Source organism: Odocoileus virginianus, chromosome 27 (assembly GCF_023699985.2).
Source record: "Odocoileus virginianus isolate 20LAN1187 ecotype Illinois chromosome 27, Ovbor_1.2, whole genome shotgun sequence".
NCBI lineage: Eukaryota > Metazoa > Chordata > Mammalia > Artiodactyla > Cervidae > Odocoileus > Odocoileus virginianus.
The window spans coordinates 35,496,503-35,514,786 of NC_069700.1; the positions used below are offsets into that span (position 1 = coordinate 35,496,503).

General features: G+C 57.1%; 1 protein-coding gene across 2 annotated transcripts; it reads left to right on the forward strand.

The window, feature by feature from the left end:
* Window positions 1–756: 756 nt before the first annotated feature.
* On the forward strand, window positions 757–17,239 carry LEMD2 (LEM domain nuclear envelope protein 2). Of its 2 annotated transcripts, XM_070456594.1 has the most exons (9): window positions 761–1,515; window positions 3,167–3,207; window positions 6,330–6,405; window positions 9,398–9,474; window positions 10,403–10,482; window positions 12,117–12,262; window positions 13,216–13,317; window positions 13,395–13,497; window positions 15,929–17,239. In XM_070456594.1, the coding sequence occupies exons 1-9, from the start codon at window positions 804–806 to the stop codon at window positions 16,077–16,079; spliced, it is 1,488 nt and encodes a 495-aa protein (XP_070312695.1). In that variant the 5' UTR covers window positions 761–803; the 3' UTR covers window positions 16,080–17,239. The 2 variants fall into 2 exon arrangements, with proteins under 2 accessions (XP_070312696.1, XP_070312695.1); XM_070456595.1 differs by lacking the exon at window positions 13,216–13,317 and having other exon boundaries at window positions 757–1,515.
* The last annotated feature ends 1,045 nt before the right edge of the window (window positions 17,240–18,284 follow it).

Genomic DNA, 18,284 nt, shown 5'->3' on the forward strand with positions numbered 1-18,284 from the left:
ATAGAACAAAGGAAGGTCGGAGGACTGGAGTGAGAACCTCAGGTAAAACAAACAGCACTCCTGCCTGGCCCAATTTACATAGGACAGGCCCAGGGAGAGAGAAACACATAAAAAGAGGAGCCAAAGCTCTTTTCTCTCTCTCTCTCCCGCGCCATGGGGCACTCTTGTCTTCGCGTCTTTGGATCTACGTGCCCTCATGCCTGGAATATGGATTGTCCTGCTATTACCAAAATAAAATAGAGCTGTAACACTGATTTACCTAAGAGCTATAACACGGTCCGTTGGAGACCTGAGAGGTATAACACGGTCTATCCAAGACCCGAGAGCTGTAACACGCCGAGGGGGCTTTAATGTCCGCCACTCCAAATCTTTGTTTGATGAGGCAAAAACAGAGGAGCTTACCTTACCTGACATCAGGTTTTGTCTCTTCGGACTCCTTTTCCCTATTCTAACTACTACTTCCCTAACACTACCACCACCATGCCTCCACCCAACCAAAGAGTGGAGGATTCAGAGAGAAAGAACACTTGGTCTTGCAGGGAAAAGGAGTGAGCAAGATGGGAAAGAGAAAAGAAAACCAAAAACAAAACCCGCCAAAAAAGCCCTCAGACCTCCCCAATATGGTGGCCCTGGGAGGCCGAGCCTGACCTCACCATCATGGCCACACGTCGGCCGTCACAGACGTCCCAACATGGCGGCCACCACTGACCTTCCCGTCATGGCGCGGAGCCCCGCCCGCTCCGCCGCGGCCGCGGGCGGGAGCAGTTCCGGGTGCGGCGCGCGCCGGGGGCGGTGTCCTGGCCATGGCCGGCCTGTCGGACCTGGAGCTGCGGCGGGAGCTGCAGGCCCTGGGCTTCCAGCCGGGCCCCATCACCGACACCACCCGGGACGTCTACCGCAACAAGCTGCGCCGCCTGCGCGGCGAGGCCCGGCTGCGTGGCGAGGAGCGGCCGCGGGAGGCGGCCCGGGCGCGGGGCGAGGAGGCCCGGCTGCGCGAGGAGGCGCCGCTGCGCGCCCGGCCCGCCGCGGCCTCCCCGCGGGCGGAGCCCTGGCTCTCCCCGCCGGTCTCGGACCCGGCCTACGCGACGCCCGGGGCCTACGGCGACCTCGGAGCCCCCGCGGCCTCCTGGCCCGGGACCCGCGGCCTCGCCCGCCCCGCGCCGCTTAGACGCCGCGCCTCGGCCCGGGGCAGCTCCGAGGAGGACGAGGACGGCCGGCCGTTCGGCAGGACCTCGCCAGGCGCCAGCCCCGGGCTCCGGCGCTGGTGGGCCGCGCCTCCAGCCTCGGCGCGGCCGCCCTCCGCCCTCCTTGGCCCCGACCCGCGCCCGGGCCTGCGGGCGACGAGAGCCAGCCCGGCGGCCTCGGCGCGCGCCCGGCCCGAAGCGGGGCGGCGGCTGGAGCGCTGCCTGTCACGGCTCCTGCTCTGGGCCAGCCTGGGGCTGCTGCTCGTCTTCCTGGGCATCCTCTGGGTGAAGATGGGCAAGCCCTCGGCGCCGCAGGAGGCGGAGGACAACAGTACGTCCCGGGCCGGCGCAGGGGAGGGCGCTGGGCGCGCGGGTGTCCCCGAAACGACCCCCGGGCCTCTCAGCGCCAGGCCGCACGTCCCGGGCCTGTTAGATACCTCTAGCCAACTTCTTCCCTCCAGACTTAAGACTTTCCTTCCTCCAGCTGTGGGATTCCTGCATCTGCAATCATTTCTGTCTTCACTCCTTCCTATTCTTACTCTCGGCCCTAGCCCTCTCTTCCCACCACGTGCTGGAAGCAGTCTTTCCGTAGTCACTTTTACTTTTCCCTCTCTAGAGAAAGCCCTCTAACACAACCCTCTAAAGGCCCACCCCCACTCCTTTTGAGTTCTGCCCTCTCTTTTGATTTCTTGCTCATTCACATGCTAGTGCCCCAGGTCACCCGCTCAGAGATAGGTTCTGATTGGGGTCCCAGCTTCGCAGCACCAAAAAGACCACATCCTCCTCTTCTTTGGCCCAGGGGACCCACTGGATGTCAAAAGGAGATATATGAATCCTGCCCCAGACAGGCGTGCGAGAGCCTTTAAAGAGTTTAAACTGATGTAAATGGTGGCATTTACCACTGTTTCCAGCACTTTCATGGAATGTGTTAAGAGAGGGTCCTGTGACTCAAGGATATTCCCAGCCATGCCTCTGTCCAGTTTGTTCTGTGATGAGACAGGGCAGAATGAGATCTGCCAGATACAGTATGTTAACGAATAGTTAAGGATCTGTGTGTTTTCTAAAAGGGAAATTTGCTTCTTCCAGAATTCTCTAGGCTCTAGGCTAATAGGAAACAGCAGAGCGATCATTTCTGTATAAATTTAAGTATAAAGTGACCCTTTAGTTCACCAGCTTTTAATATTCTTTACAAAGAACGAATGTGATTAATACTATTCCTAGCCTTGAGCCCAGGCCACATTTTTCCATGCCTAGCATGAACAGACAAAATGCAGGGAAAAGTAAATTATGTCTTAGCCGTTGCAGCAGATGGATATTTGGGTGTATGAGGAAGTCTGTGGGCGCGGGGATCCCAGACTTACGCACACACTCAGATAATTTCTTGACTACGAGAGCAGGTTGTCCACTTGCTGGAGAAATTAAATAGACCCAGGAGTGTCATGGTACTGTACTGGTTCTAACTGTAACTACATTGGTGATGTTAAAAACAGTATACTGTCATTGCTGAGATACTTTAAGCAACAGCTCTTGGATAAATACGGGGAATTTACCTGGAATTCGCCTCCCATGATGGTATTAATCATGTTTAACATAACACTGTTTACAGTTTATAGAACCACCATATATGTTGTCTTGTTTGACAATGAGTCTAAATTAAGCTAGGAAGGCTTTAGTGATCCCATGTTATGATGAAGAAACCAGAGGTTCAGAGTGGTTAAGTGAGTAGTTACCCGATATCCTGTGGCTAATCATTTTCCCCTGAGATTAGAAAACAGGTGTCCTAATTCTTAATCCAGGACTGAGAACCCCTTTACATTTTACTGCCTACATTTTTAAAATGCTTCATTTAGAGGATATCCTTCTAATCCCCACCTTTTTGTTGATAATGTTTTACTTCCTCTGAATTTTGAGAATGATCCCTTTTTGTACCCTTTTCCAAAACCCACACTTTTAATTTCCTCTATTTCTTTTCTTGGTCTCAGTGAAATTACTGCCAGTGGACTGTGAGACAAAAACAGATGAGGTGAGTTTGAGTTTTTCTAGCTTTCACTATTCCTCCCAAGGACATTAGCCTCCATTGGGAGGTAAACTTGCCCAGAAAAAGATCATAAAAGGATCATTTTCAGGAGTGCTTCCTGCAACGTACCAGAACCATATCGTCTTCTGTGATGTACGTGTCAGACTCAATTGTGGCAGTGAAGGAGTACTTGAAACAGAATTTGAGCTCCCAAGATCCAACCCCTGACTTGTTATAGGAGCTCTCCCATCAATCGCAGCATCAAGGACTTTGATCTTCTGCCTAAGTCTGTCTGGGGGGGGATGTGGTGGGTGGTGGTTGAGGGACCTCTCAAGCTCCCTGGCTTTGGGAGAGAGGGCGGGCAGCTTTTTAAGTGCCAGGAGGCCAGGTTCTCAATTCCACATTCTCAGGTCGTTCCTCTCTGGCTCTGAAAGTGCTGTTCTGATTTGAAACATCATCAAGGGGTTGTTTTAAACACATCTGAAGTGGAGTTAGTTCTCTTAGTCTATAGATTGGTTTTGTGACACTTTAATGTTCCCTACAAATAATACTTGGGGACGGTGAGCCGCCCTGTCCATTTACGAGTCATGAAAATGGCATTAGCAAGGAGCTGGGAGCCCACCAGTACAGGTAGTAGTCTGGGGAAGATAGAGACTGTAAATTTTCAAGTCATAAATCCTGCCAGGCAGAGCCTTGTGCTGCCAGAGGGCATGACTTAGTAGTCTAATTATTAAGTGTGCAACTCCAGGCCTCCCCCAGCCCTCAGGGCACATCTCTGGCAGTTGGGGGCAGGGGGAGAAGGCCGGGAAAGGAGTCACACACACTCATCCCCAGGCCCACGTTACCCACGTTAATGAAGTGGCATCCTGATGCAGACAAGCGGTTTTATTTCTCTTCGGCTTCTGCTGTGTCATATTTGGGGGTGTTTTTATTACACGTATTTATTGCTTTCATCCACCAGATATCTTTGCTTCCCTACTGTTTTATAAAAACAGACTCAGAATAAGTATAATCTGCCTTCTATCGTAAAAACTGCAGTTGATGATTAAAGGAAGTGGCCCAGAAACATGGCCAGAAGGGGAAACTAGACTTTTCAAGACAGAAAACAAACGGGAACAAAAATTTCGTTTCTGCGAGACTTCTCTGGCGATACTAGTTTCGCTTGTCTTCTATTTAGAAACAGGTTCCCTGGTTTCTGTTCTTGGCCCTGCACACCTGTGAGTACGTCAGACCCATGACGGAGGGCAGATTCCCTCCTGGGTCATCCTCGGTGGGGGGATGCACTCATCCACAGTGCGTGAGCCATCACGCACCATCCAGCTCCTCGCTGAAGACGTGCCCCCGCCTGGCCAGGCGGGTCCCCGCCCAGGACATCGCAGGCTCCCTGCGGGCTCGGTGCTGGGTTCTGTGGGGCACGCTCAGCCTTCGGGGAGGATGCGCGTGGGAGCAGGCAGCTCAGGGGACACTTCTCAGTTTGAGTGAGTTTCTTGTTGAAAGCCTCACACTTTCTGTGGCTCGAGCTCACCCAAAACCCAGAGGGGCATTTGGGTTTTAGAGACAGGTGTTTTTTCCTCCGTCTCAGCTCTCTGCAAGTCTTGTCATGCTTTCTGCTTTTGTCTTGTGGAAACCCTAGGGATGGGCTGGCAGTGGGTGTGTTATCTCAATCAGGCTGTCACATGGTCTGGTACCTCCTGTCCTTTCAGCCTTGCTTTGCCTAAATGTCTGTGAGTTCAGAACAGCATAATTGCTCCTGCTTATTTTCACAATTGTGACAATGATGTGTTGCAAGTTCGAAAAATAGGACAAGAATCACCCTTGGGTCTGACACCTAGAGATAATCACCATTAATGTTTGGGGAGCTTCTCCTCCTACCTTCTCTCTCTGTGTATGTATGTGTTTATAGAATTGGGATCTCTGTATATTTAGTTATATTTGACAATTATCAGCTTTGTCAATATCATTAAATCGTCTTTAAAAAGTAGTTGGGGTTTCTGACTCTGCCAGTAGGCACGTGAGTTGTTTTGGACATTCATAGTCTCGTGCGTACATCTTGGTTACATCGTTTGGTACCTTGTTAAGTCATTAGGGCCTTTAGGCCACATGAAGGGACAAAGCTCGGCAGCTGAGACTATTCAAAACCAAATTGGATCAGGGCAGCACATGAGCCCCGAGAAGGAAAACGATCTTGGTTTCTTGCCTAGCTGCAGAGCCCGGTCTAGAGCCCAGACCTCTGACTTCCGGTCCAGGGCTGTGCCGGGTGACAGCCTGGAAGCGGTCTGGAGCGGGGGAGTGCGCTTGGAGTCCACTGGCGACACTCCCATGCGGCTCCTCCACCTACGAGCTATGGGATCTTAGTGGCCACTTCTGGTCTCTAAACTTTGGGCCACTCAGCTGAGAAATCGGGTTACAGGGAGGGATGTGGTAAGGATTCAGGGTTCACATAGAGACCACTCCGCACCCCAGCCTGTCATCCACGCACAAAGAAAAGCAGCCTTTTTACATGTTCTAAATGCAGCGAGTCTAGCTGAATGGTGTCCCTGCTGTCACGAGTGCTGCGGGAGTGGGTGCACAGGTGTGCCTCTTCCCACAGGTGACATTTTCCTCCCGACAGCTTAGATTCCTCTAAATTTTCCATTTCTAGAAGAATCTAAGATTAAACATTTGCAGCAGGCAATACACAAAGTAGATAACTCACAGGCAGACTGTAGATACTTGACTCTCCAAAAACGTGACGGGAGCGTCCCCGGGGGAGACCAGACCGCATCGTGCGGCATTGGCTTTGCCCTCCGAGGAGGCGGGTGCCGCCCGCCCCCCCACGGCTAGTGGCCTTTATCCCAGCGGGCGCCGGGGCCTGGGAGCCTGCAGAATGTCGGGCCCTCGGCTGTCGCCGTGTCTGCCGTCAGTCTGCCTGTGCTTCCATGGCGTTCTTTGCAGTCAGTCAACCTGGTATTTGTCGACCCGACTCCTGGGCCCACCTCTTGGCAGCATTTGCTGTCGTCGTGGTTTTGGGTGTTTGGTTTTGGGCTGTCCCTGCGGCCTAGCTCTCGGGGCTGGCTGAGGAGATGACGGCAGGCAGCCAGGCCCCTCGCCCACGCGCCTTGCTGACCGCGTGTCCTGTGCCCTTCCAGTTCTGTCAGGCCAAGCAGAAGGCGGCCCTGCTGGAGCTGCTGCACGAGCTGTACAACTTCCTGGCCATCCAGGCGGGTGAGTACGTTTCCCCAGGCACGCGCCTTCTCAGTGGGCTGCGGGCCAAGGCCGAGGAGCCGTGGGTGTCTCCCGGAAGACATGCCTCACCTTCCCCACGTCCCCCACAGGCACATCCCGTGTAAGCCTTGCAGCCAAGCAAAACGCAGATTCCTGAAGGCCCCGGGGGTCCGGGCGCATGCATAGGCCTTTGAGCAGGTTGCCCCGTGCTCTGGGGCACCCTCCACCTGGTGTTCTGGGGGGTCCGTGCTGTGTTAGAAGGGACCTGGCCCCAGGCCGTCTCAGAGTCTAGGACTCCCGACCTGGAGGGCCTCCCTGTCCCAGGTCGGCCTGCTCAGGCGCAGAGGCTTCTGCAGGCAGCACGTGGTCTGGGTGGTGGACCGAGCACCTTCAGGCCCGTCCTGCCCTCCAGGGTCCTGGTGTCATGGATCCCAGTGTCCCCCCTGGCTGTGGGATGCTGGACCAGTCCCTGACATCTCAGGGCCTCAGTCTCCCCATTTGACTGAGTGATCTTAGGTCTGTTTTCTTAACTAAATGAAAACCAAGTGCTGCTCCCTAGAGGAGGGCCTTCTCCACCCCCTCCCAAGACACCCCATGGAAATGCCGCCGTCGGAATCTCTGCCACTGTTTCCATTGGTAAACATGTTCCTTGAGGCCCGAGGTGGCACCATTATACTGTGTCCTCTCCTGGTATCCAGGAGGCTCTCAGAACCACTGATGACATGGGTCCTGCTCAGGGCGTGTGCCTGTGTTAAGGGTCCTCATCATAAAAACCAGACGTCAGTCTGCGGGAGGTTCGAGGGGCGCCGCTCACCTGCAGGGCCAGCCCTTGTCTAAGATTGTCGCCGGGAGGTCAAGGTTGAGTGGACTGATACTCGGCCCTCGGGGCCAAGCCTGTGGGCCTCAGCTCCGCACCTCCTCCCTCCTGACTGTGGGGGACCGGGCTGGTCGCGGGGGCCTCTGTGAGCTCCCTGGAGGAAAGGCAGGGTTGGGGCTCAGAGCATCATGGTCAGTTACAGCCCAGGTGTGTGGCGTGTAAATTCTGGCCGGAGGGCGTGTTTGAAACCTTTGTGGCTCAGTTGTAGTCCGAGGACAGCAGCATCAGTGTCACCCAGGAGCTTATTGGAAATGCAGCATCTCGGGCTCATCTCAAACCTATTGCATCAAAGTCTGAGGTTTACTGAGGCCCCCAGGAGGTAACGTTGAGGAGCTCCGCTCTTAAACTATGGATCCTAATAGGCAGTTCTCCCCTCCCATCCTCCTGTGTGCTCCTGGCTCTTGTCAGCAGGGGGCCTGGTACCCGCTGTCTTCTGAGGGTTTGCCTCTCACTGAGACAGGCTGCAGAGGAGTGCAGCCTCTCTGGCCGTACTCCATCCCCTACCTCCTGTTGGAGGTCAGCTATGGACAGGGCACTGAGCTGGCCTTTGCAGGATGCAAGGTGACTCAAGGATCCTGTCCACAGACTGTGGTCCAGTAGAAGAGACAGGCCACCCACCCTGCTGACCATGGGGTGATATAAAATGCTGGTGGATGGGAACCAAGAGGCTAGAAGTTATGGGAGGCACAGTGTCTTTTAGCTGGAGCAGTCAGGAAAGTGTCACAGGGGAGGGGGCCTCTGTGCCAGGCCTTCAAGTCCAGGTGGGACTAGGTACGTATTTGTTGGGGAAAGGCAGGGCCAAAGAGGCAGAGTCGGGGATGGAAGCAGTTAGCTGCATGAGGAAGGAGAAACAGGGAGTGTGAGTGAGTCTCACCCAGTCAGCCATGGTTGCCAGGCCATTGCGGCTCCATCCTGCAGGCAGGGAGGCTTGGAGCAGGGGATTGACAGGGAGCCAGGTGCAGGAAGGCAGCGCTTTGAGTGGAAGAGTCATCTAAGCAGGATCATTTTAAAGCTTGACCAAACGTGGATGAGAAAGGGGAGAGGAGGAAACCAGGAGACCTTGGCAGTGGTCCCAGCGGCCCTAAGCAGGGCAGAGCAGTCTGGGGTCGGGCGGGAGCACGGGAGAAGCCAGCTGGGTCTCGGGGGGGCCTGGAAGGACGAGGCCAGCTTTGAAGTAAGAAGATCTGGCTGCTGGGGGACGAGGAGCAGGCTTCAGTTCATTCTCAGGATTTTGTAATGTTATCTTCAGCCACTCTCTCCCCAGCACACAGACACATACATACAGACTGGCCCTCTGGGGCCCAGGCTGTGTGTGCCAGGCTGAGGACAGTCAGGCCGTTGAGGGGTTAAGGCCCAGCGTCGCACAGTCCCTGCTCCCGCGGGGTCTCGTGGCAAAGCAGCTGCTGGCGGGTAAGCCACAGCGGGCCATTGGGAGCTAAGGGCTATGGCGGGGCCCCAGGGCCAGCCTTCTGGCTAAACGAGGCCCCAGTGGCTGCGGTGTTTTCAGATGGGCTGGTCCATGGGCCAGGCCTGGAAGCCTGGGCCGGACGAAGGGCGAGGCTCCCAGCTCCACCCTAAGTGAGAGCCGGCTGCCCAGGGTGCTCGGCAGAGGGCTTTGGAGCACCGGGCCGGGGTCCCAGCACACGGACACCTCTTCTTCCTTGGCCATCGCTCCCCAGGGCCCCTCAAAACCTGGCATTCTAGGTCACCAGCCTGTGCCATGAGTCAGAAACCCTGCAGTGCAGTGGCCTCCCTGCCTTTCTTTTTCCCAGTCTGTGTCTATTTATAGTCCCATCCCAGTACCTTCCAGAGCTATCTGTCTGATCCTTTTAGGGATCAATTGCAAACAGGCCTTGGTATTGGGCAGCTTTTTAGTCATTTAATGCAAATCGCTGCACTGCTTTGCAGGTCAGGTTTTAATGATCTGGCCTCGATCCAAGCTAAGTGGCTTTTGATCTTGCTGCACAGTGAAGATGCCCCACAGCTGTCAGGGCCGGCGGGCCACACGCTCCCCGTCAGAGCTGATGGCTTGATTCTTGCTGCCGTGTTCAGTCGGTTGCCAGGTACATTTTTTTCACCTCTTTGTGTTTGAATGTGTGTTTTTCCCCCTCCTAGGTAATTTTGAATGTGGAAATCCAGAGAAGCTAAAGAGCAAGTGCATTCCTGTCATGGAAGCCCAGGAATATATAGCAGTAAGTAGGCTGGCGTGTGCGTCCATTCCCCGGAGGTCCTGGTGCTTCTGTATTGATCTTTCAAGCCCTGTGTTTTGTTTTGTTTTATTTTCCTCATTTTGTGTTTGCTTTTTGGCTTGTTTGCTTTCCCGTTTTTAAAAAAAAAAAGTTCTTTTTTTTTTTTAACGCAGTTGAGTGCTCAGCTCCCTGAAGTTAAGGCAGCAGTGGGGTGACTGGGCCCAGGATGAGCTGAGAGCTGGGGCCGGCCTGCAGGCAGCTCGCTCCTGACCTGCTGCCCCCTCCAGCTGGCCGGGCCGCTGCCCTGCCCCTTCCCGGAGTGGCCCTGGGTTCACTCTTCTGGCTCATTTTCCTCTCGCAGCAGCTTGTTTAGGACATGTCACCTGCCATTCCACTTCCCCTCAGGATCACCGTGTGGGTTGCTTTGGGTGTATTTGATTTTCGATGTGGCCTCAGGATGACAGAATTGTAGGTTTCTGGAACTGGCAGAAACCCAAGGGGTCACCTCGTCCAGCTTTCCTTTCACAGATGAGGCAGCTGGGGCCCGGAGAGGGGAGGGCCTTTGCCCGAGGCCACACGGCCAGCTGTGGCCGCAGGGAGGGCTCCCACCCCCACGTTTTCTTCCACGTCCCTCCAAATGAGCTGCCAGCTCTCTGGCCTGGCGCCGCCATCCTTGAGGAAATTGCATTCCTCTGGCTGCCGCAGACCTGCCCCGTTTTCCTGTGCACACTTCCTCATCACCTCCTCCAACAGCTGCTTCTCTGGGATCATCTGCCCCAGATCGCCATCCCGCCAGTTTGCTCTGCGTTTAGCGGAGCAGGGCTTGGGGGCACGCGGGGGACACGGAGGGGGCTTCCTCAACCCAGCAGGACCGTTGTGTTCCCGCTGCTCTGCCTAGATGGAGCGCTAATCTCCCTGCCCCCTCCCACAGAACGTGACCAGCAGCTCCTCCACCAAGTTTGAAGCCGCGCTGACCTGGATACTGAGCAGTAACAAGGACGTGGGCATCTGGTGAGTGAGACCCTGTCCTTGCCCGGCAGCTCTGGCATCTGGGGTCCGGAGGTGGAGGCCAGGTCTCCCAGCTGAGTCGTCAAGGGCCAGGCCTGAAGCTGGGCAGCATAGAGAGAAGGGTCAGCAATGCCACGGAAGGAGCAGTTTAGGATGAGACGCGAAAATCCAGGTGTCAGGGTGACTGCCTGGCAGTCCAGCTACACCTGTTTCAAGTAACCCAGGCTGGGCCCTGTGGTTTGCTGGAGAAGGCATTTTTCTGCTCTGTCTTTCCTTGGTGTTAGTTTTCATTTGCAGATGAGGCAATTCTGTATGGTTTCACTCAGTATGGAAACTGTAAATGGAGAGACCGGGTTTTATTCCAGCTGGGCGGTTTGGCCTGTTCTGTCCCTGGCGAGCATGATTCGCAGAAACAGTGCCCTCTTCACCTTCCTGCAAGGCCCCCGACCGGCTCCTCAGCCCAGGGGTGGGGGCACCAGCCACTTGCAGACTCGGGAGTCCCCTGCTGGGGAGACCCTGCCTCGGCACCCCCCACTCCTCAGGGTTTGTCAGGCCTCTGTTCAGGTTACAGCTGCTGATATTAAAGCACACTCTGGGGTTTTGTTCTCTTCCTCTCTAATCCACTCAAATTACTAATTCCATCAGCAGTGCAGCCAGCAGAAGCCCCTCGGGCAGCTGAGCCTGAAGCTTGATAACTGGATGCATGGCATTAGAATTCATTGGCTTTAAAAAATAATAATAATAAAGCTTCCCTGAGTGGCTGAGTGATTTTCCCGAGTGTTAGAAAAGGCAAAGAACACGGATTTTTATCCTCGGCAGCACACGCTGAAGCTGCCAACCCACGAATGATGACACCGCCTTTTCCCGTTGGAGGGGGCAGCCTGGCTTGAGCCCGGCCACCACGACAAGCATTAGAAGTAGGTCGCGGGACTTTGCTCTACAGCAGTAATTGACGTGATATTGTAAATCAATATACTTCAACGTAAAACATTTTTTTAAAAAAGAAGTCGGTCATGAGAAATCCCGACAGTTCAAGTGAACCAGCCGTTCACTGTGCCGTCCAGAGCAGGGACTTGTCACTTCCTAGAAGGACGGGGGTCGGTGGCGTCTCCCAGCGTCCCACTGCCCCCCTCGCTGGGGCTGGGGTCTGGCCTCTGGGAGCCGGTCCTCTTCGTGCTCCAGGGCCTTGTGGCGCCCCGTGGCCTCTGCACTTAAACAGCTGACAAGCCTCCTCATCGCCAAGGAGAAGCACCCCCTCCCAGACTCTTTCAGTCCCTCCCCATGCCTCGCAAAGCCAGCGATTCCGTAAACATTTCCATTTCTCTGTGCTGGGAGGTGGGAATCCAATTTACAGTTTAATCTTCCACACGCTGAGAGGGGTTGTCAACGACCCAACAGAGGGGGGCGTCACTTTAGCGGCAGGGGTTCAAGCCTGCTGCCGTCTTTAAAGCTTTATTCTTTCTAAGTAGCCAACGTGGGAAATTTCTGGAAAGAGTGCAGTCAGGGTACCAAGCCTATTTATCAGCAAGTGGAGGCTTCCCAGCCCCCTCCTTCCTCCTCTTTCTGCTGAAAGGGAGACTTCTACGGTGGCTCCTCGGGGCTTTTGAGCCTGTTTACAGCCCTGTGTCCCGTCTCAGGTTGAAAGGGGAGGACCCGTCTGAGCTGGTGACCACGGTGGACAAGGTGGTCTGCCTGGAGTCCTCGCGGCCCCGCATGGGTGTTGGCTGCCGCCTGAGCCGCGCCCTGCTCACAGCTGTAACCAACGTGCTCATCTTCTTCTGGTGTAAGTCCTGCCACCCTGTCCCCCTGCCCCGACCCCGGGGCTCAGCAACACTTTGGGGCACGGGAGACAAGGTCTAGAAACCCAGGCCCGCAGAGTTCATTTCTGCCCAGTGAACCTGAGGCCTGTCTAGTGAAACGGAAATGATCCGGTCCACCACTGTCCTGGTCGGCTTTCCTTTGGAGACCCGGCAGCTGGCGCACAAAGGTTAACTAGAAAATCTTGATGTGGGGTGGGGGCCATCAGCATCCCAAAGGGGCACCTGGCCTGGGCTGGAGTTGGGCACCGTCCTTCCCGGGGCTCCAGAGTGCAGGCCGCGTGGCGGGGAAGACGCAGCTGGAGCTTGGCCTGATTTTACTCCCTGAACAATGTAAGCACTTGCTGGAGAGCTGCAGACACCTGATGAAAGTGAGCCAGGCCCAGGGCGCTGAGCAGCAAAGGGGAGTCTCCTGACATCAGTGGCTGCCTTTGAGCGGAGACCTTGGGGTGTCTCTGAAGGCGAAAGCCCATGTCACAGAAGCTGCCTGACTCTGCAGAGAGAGCCGGCTTACAAATCACAGGCCATCTGGGCGTGCGCACGGCTCCCTTCCCGACGCAGGCAGGCACAGACATCATTATCGGCAGCAGCATCTCGAATACAAAGGGCCTGGCATGTATATATGTATGAATGCGAGTTCTGGTTCACAAGGGAGAAGATGAAAGCCCCAGACGAGGCTAGGAGGAGGACTAGGACGCCGCTCTTGTGACAGCTGGCAGGAGGAAGATGACCACTTAATAGCTTGTCTCCTCCCTGACCCCGCATTTCCCATCCTCCGTTTCCTGCTTGCTAGCCGGGTTGACACAGTAGGGACGCCACCCCCTTGGCCTCCAGCACAGCCACCTGCCCCGTGAGAGCCAATGGGCTCCTGGCCGGGGAAAGGGACGGGCGGGATTAACCAGGCCGTGTCCCCTCCCAGGCTTGGCGTTCCTGTGGGGGCTCCTGATCCTCCTGAAGTACCGGTGGCGGAAGTTGGAAGAGGAGGAGCAGGCCATGTATGAGATGGTGAAGAAGATCATAGGTGTGTGGCCCCCGGGAGAGGGCTGCTGGCCCCCCTGCCGAGGGGCCTCGCTCTGAACAGCACCCTCTGTCCTGCAGACGTGGTCCAGGACCACTACGTGGACTGGGAGCAGGACATGGAGCGCTACCCCTACGTGGGCATCCTGCACGTGCGCGACACCCTGATCCCGCCACAGAGCCGGTGAGTCTCCAGGCAGACCTCGCTGAGCGCCGCGGGAGTCGTGCAGGGCGGGGGCCGTCAGCCCCGGGGTCCCGGCGTGAGGCTCCATCCCCACCTCTGCCCCCTGCCATCACTCGTTAGGGCAGAATGCGGACGCGCGGTGCAGAGGCGTGGTCCCCCTGCTCTGGAGACTGCAGCGCTGTTAGCGTTGCCTCTCTGCACAGCGTGTCCTCGGTCTCCTCCTCCCTGAGTGGCTCTGCGGGGAAGGGCCTGATGGGGCTCCACGAATGGAGGTCAGGGACAGAACGGTCAGGTCTCTGGTTCCACCGCTCTGGGACTCTCCTGCTCTGCCCTCTGGATGCTGTCAGCTGGCGGGAGGTCCACGTGGGCGCAGAGTCGTGGCTGACAGGCAGAGCAGCGCTGGCCGTGTAGCCGGCGGAGGGGAGGTGGGCCCCCTGCCGCTCTCCTGAGCAAGGGAAAGCATCCCCAGAAGCCACTAGGGACACAGCTCTGAGGTCCCACTGGCCAGGGACTCATCTCTCCTTGAATCAGTTACTGGCGAGGAAGAGGAGGTTGTTTTTCATACGACTTTAGCCATGATGCACAGTCAGAAACATGTCTTACCTAAGCTAGCACAGTCCAATTCCCATACACAAATGCACACGCCTGTACTTGGAAACAGCGTTTCGCAGCAGTGAATGGGCTCACGGCTCGTGGGAGGAGTTGGCCAGCCGCTCATGCACAACTCCGGGACCTCTGTCCCTGTGGGCTGCAGATGCTGGATGGATCCCTGACAAAACCAGGGGTGGGCTCGAATCAGGGGAGAGTCCCAGGAGGTGGCCAGCAGGGAGGGCCCACCGCAGTGTGGGCTCAGACTCTGCCCAGTTCTCCAGCCAGATGCCGCCCTCTCGGGTGGTGCTAAGCAGTCCCCCTCGCTGGTTGCTTGCTGCGGGCTGGGCGCCGCTCTGAGCCCTCCATGGGTGCAGCTTTCGCACTCCACCCTCAAGCATGGTCCTGGGTGGGGGAACGGCGAGGACCCCACTTTACAGCTGAGAACCCTGAGGCATAAGGACGGCAAGGAGCCTGCTCGGAGGCGGTGGGCTGGGGCCTTTGCTCCCGGTGCCGGGCTCTGGTTGTCCGTCCAGGAGGAGCTGGAGAAGCAGAGCTTGCACAGGCCCCTTTCCGACGTGAGGATGCTGAGGCCCTCACGTCCACCCCGGCCCAGGAGCCTCCCGCGGACCGACACGGTATAGGGTGACCAGTTATCCTAGCCATTGGGCCCCCGTACGAGACCCCGCAGCCCTCCAGCTCTCGGGGAGGCCGCTGGTGGCCACTCGGTCAGGGCAGCCGAGCCCTTGGCTCACGGGGACACAGGCGGCCAGTCAGCTCTGCAGTGGGTGTGCTGCCCTGCGGAGAGGGCCTGCTTGTGGGCGGTGAGGGAGGTCTGAAGAGCTTGTTCAGGGAGGCACGCGGGGCAGCTTGTTCATCACTTGGTAACGGGCGGCCCGGGAAGGGGCTGAGTGAGGCCACCGTCCCTCCCAGCTCAGGAGCCCGCTGTGAGGTCTCAGTCCTCGGCGCGCTGTGGCCAGGGCCAGACCAGCCAAGTGAGGACTGCTGAACAGCCCAGGAGTTTGGACCTGACCCCCCCTGGAAGAAAGCCCCGAGACCCCGCTCTGCCTCCTGAGTCAGGGGCCACCTCCGGAGCTTCCCTCCATCTGCGCTCCCCACTGAACGCCCTGCTCCACACACCCCCACATTTCACTGCATGCTTGGGGTGCTGGAGAGTGGTCTGCAGTCAGACATGAGGCTGGGTCTCACCAAAGGGTAGATGTCAGAGCAGCCCTCCCCCACCACTCTGGGATCTTCCTCTCTGGTCTAGAGGAGCAGAGGAAATAGGAGGCTGTCTGAGGGGGTGCAGGGCCCCGGGGACCCCAAAGAGCAGGGGCTCTGGTCACTGCAAAGACGGCCCAATCTGGGGGCTCTGTCTCCACAGGCAGCTCCAATGTCCAGGCCTCCCCTGCTGCAGGCTTAGTTCAGCCCCATCCCCTGAAGTGCTGTGGAGTCTGGACTCAACAGCCCAGTGGTCACTCTCTAATTAGCCCACACGAGACATTAAAATGCAGCCCGCACTGGAGGGGGGCGGTGGGCCTGCCGCAGTATCAAGTCCTAGCAAGAGTCTTCCCACTTGGACAACTGCAGTGGGGGGGCTGCAGCCCCTTTCAGCTCCCTTTAATTGAAAGCTTTTGGAGCAGAGACGGTTGAGGAAGCATTTCTCTGGGCTCATGAAATTTCTCTCTTCTGCAAGAGTCCTGTTAGCACCTGACCACTCTTCCCTCAGATAGATAAATTCGGGGTGTGCTCCCAGCTTTGGTACAGAGGGCATCCACAGCCCAGCTCCCTTGGCAGCCCTGGGCCGGCTGGCCTCCTGACCCTCCCCTCCCCGTCTCCACAGGAGGCGCATGAAGCGGGTGTGGGACCGGGCGGTGGAGTTCCTGGCCTCCAACGAATCCCGGATCCAGACTGAGTCCCACCGCGTGGCCGGGGAAGATATGCTGGTGTGGAGATGGACTAAGCCCTCTTCCTTCTCTGACTCAGAGCGATAAACCCTGGGCGGGGGCTGGTACCTAATCAGTCTGTCCCAGGCCAGTCCACTCCGGGATGCGAGAGGGCCACGCCCTGCTGGTGCTGAATTCACACTTGCCTTGATTCACCCGCCTCCTGACCTTGGTTCAAAGGTGTGAGACTCTGCAGAGACGGGCTCTGTGGGAAAACGTGAGCGTCCTCAGGGGGCAAGGGAAGGAGACAGGGGGCAGCTGCCTCTGCATCTGGCCGATCCGCTCTGCCCAGTGTTGCTCGCAGAAAGAGGAGAGGGGTTGGTTTTTCACGAAGAAATAAAAGCGCAGGGGCCATGAGCCCCTGCAGAGCAAGTGTGCGCCTGGTGGGCCCACCGCACCTGCGGGAGGTGGTTTGGGGTGGCAGGCTGGGGCAGCAGGGCGCGGGGAGCAGCTTGGTCATGTGCCTTCGCGGGGTGTTCCTGGGGATCCCAGGAGTGAGGGAGAAAGCCTCCTTGAGCTGGGTGGGGCCTGTGATCCCGAGGGGAAGGGGCTGGAAGTTAGAACTAAGTACCCCAGGAGAACTGTTTAGACACGGCCTAGGCGCGCCCCCGCTCTGGCTGGGGGCCTGAGCAGGTGGGGTGACCTCCCGGAAGGAACCCTCCAGAGAGGCCAGTCGGGCTGCCGCCAGCTGGGTGGCCCCGAGGAGCCTGGAACTCCCGGTGGGTGAGGATCGCTGAGTTGACAGTGACCACCCCACCTCCCCACCCCGGGGCGATTTGCTGGAACCTCTGCTGTTGGGTTCCAGGTAGGGGTGAGGCCGACCCAGCACCCCCAAACCCTCGCAGGGGCCTGATGAGCTCAGGGCCGGGGGCCCCTCCGGCTGAGCTGCATCCCCACAGGCTCTCGTCCGCGGCGGGCCGTGGAGGGGGTGAGCCGAGGAGATGGAACAGCTGCCTCCAAAAGGCGTTAAGCAGCTCTCTCTGGTCTTACTGGTCTTTTTTGTTTCCTTAATAAAGCACCAGTCTCCCTCATTTGAGCAATACTCTCTCATTTCCTCTGATGTCTGGGGTGATGGGCGGGCCTGGAATCCCAGCGCCTGCCCCGTGGCAAAGCAGGTCTCATAAGCAGGCTCCAGCCAGAAGAAACTGCAGCAGACTTCACTATCAGGGCTGAAACTGTTGGATAAATAAATACTTATTAAAAATGGATGTGGTTCTCGTCTGTGGTTCTTTCCTCTCCCCTCAAAGCAATGTGTAAGGAGAGGCAACGTGCAGAGTTATTAAGCGCTGGCCAGGGAGACATGGTCTGCAGGAGAAGGCGGGAGCAGCCTCAGGCAAATCACACACCTTGGACCCTCAGTTTCCACTTTATAACACAGTGTGACGACGCTGCCCTGCAGGCTGAACTCAAAAGATACGTGCCTGGGCTCTGGGTAGTAAGGAGTGGGGGCCGCTTTCTCCTGCCCCATTTCTGCCTCCCTCGAAGCCCCAGAGGCTCCCAGAGGTGCTGAGCACCTTCCGTAGGAGGGGGAGAAAGAGCTGGGTGAGGTTGGACAGGGTGTCTCGGCCACTGATGGTGACTCCCAGAGAGGCAGGAAGTGGACATTGATGGCAAACTTGTCTTTTCGGGGCTGGCCACTGGGGAGAACACAGCTCAGGGGATGTGTGGGAGTGCCCCCAATGGAGCCAGAGGGTTGCTGGGGGGGCTTTGGGGTCCTACCGCTCTCTACCAGCATTGGCTGTACCCTGGGGCACCGTGGGTGAGCTGCTAGCAGTGGGGGTCAGCGCCACGTGCAGTGGGCCTTCCTGTCAGCCTCGGGGGAAGGCCGCCCCACTGCCCGGCCAACGGGTGCGACTGGCAGGTTAGCACCATCCTGCCATCCTCCCATCAGCTGGAAACTCGGCGGGTAAATTGATAGTCAAGGACCCAGAAATACAACCCAGGAAAAAACAAACCCATCTTCCCTTTTCTGGTTTTCAGTGCAAGATTTTCCCCACTGCCATGTTTTGTCTTAAGTTGAGAAGGGAGCTAACACGAGGTTCTATTTCTGTGAAGCTGTTTGGAGAACAGGAGCAAGATCAAAATAAAAGAAATAACAAAAGGCCCCCGCCGCCCAGCCCCTTCCTTTATGGTGGAGAGCGCCTGGCACAAAGGCCCCAGGCGGGCAAGCAACATCCTCAGTCCTGCAGGCAGCCCCACTCAGCTCTGCTGCCTTTCTCAGCTTTGAAGGGCCAAGCCCCCCCCCCCCCTTTT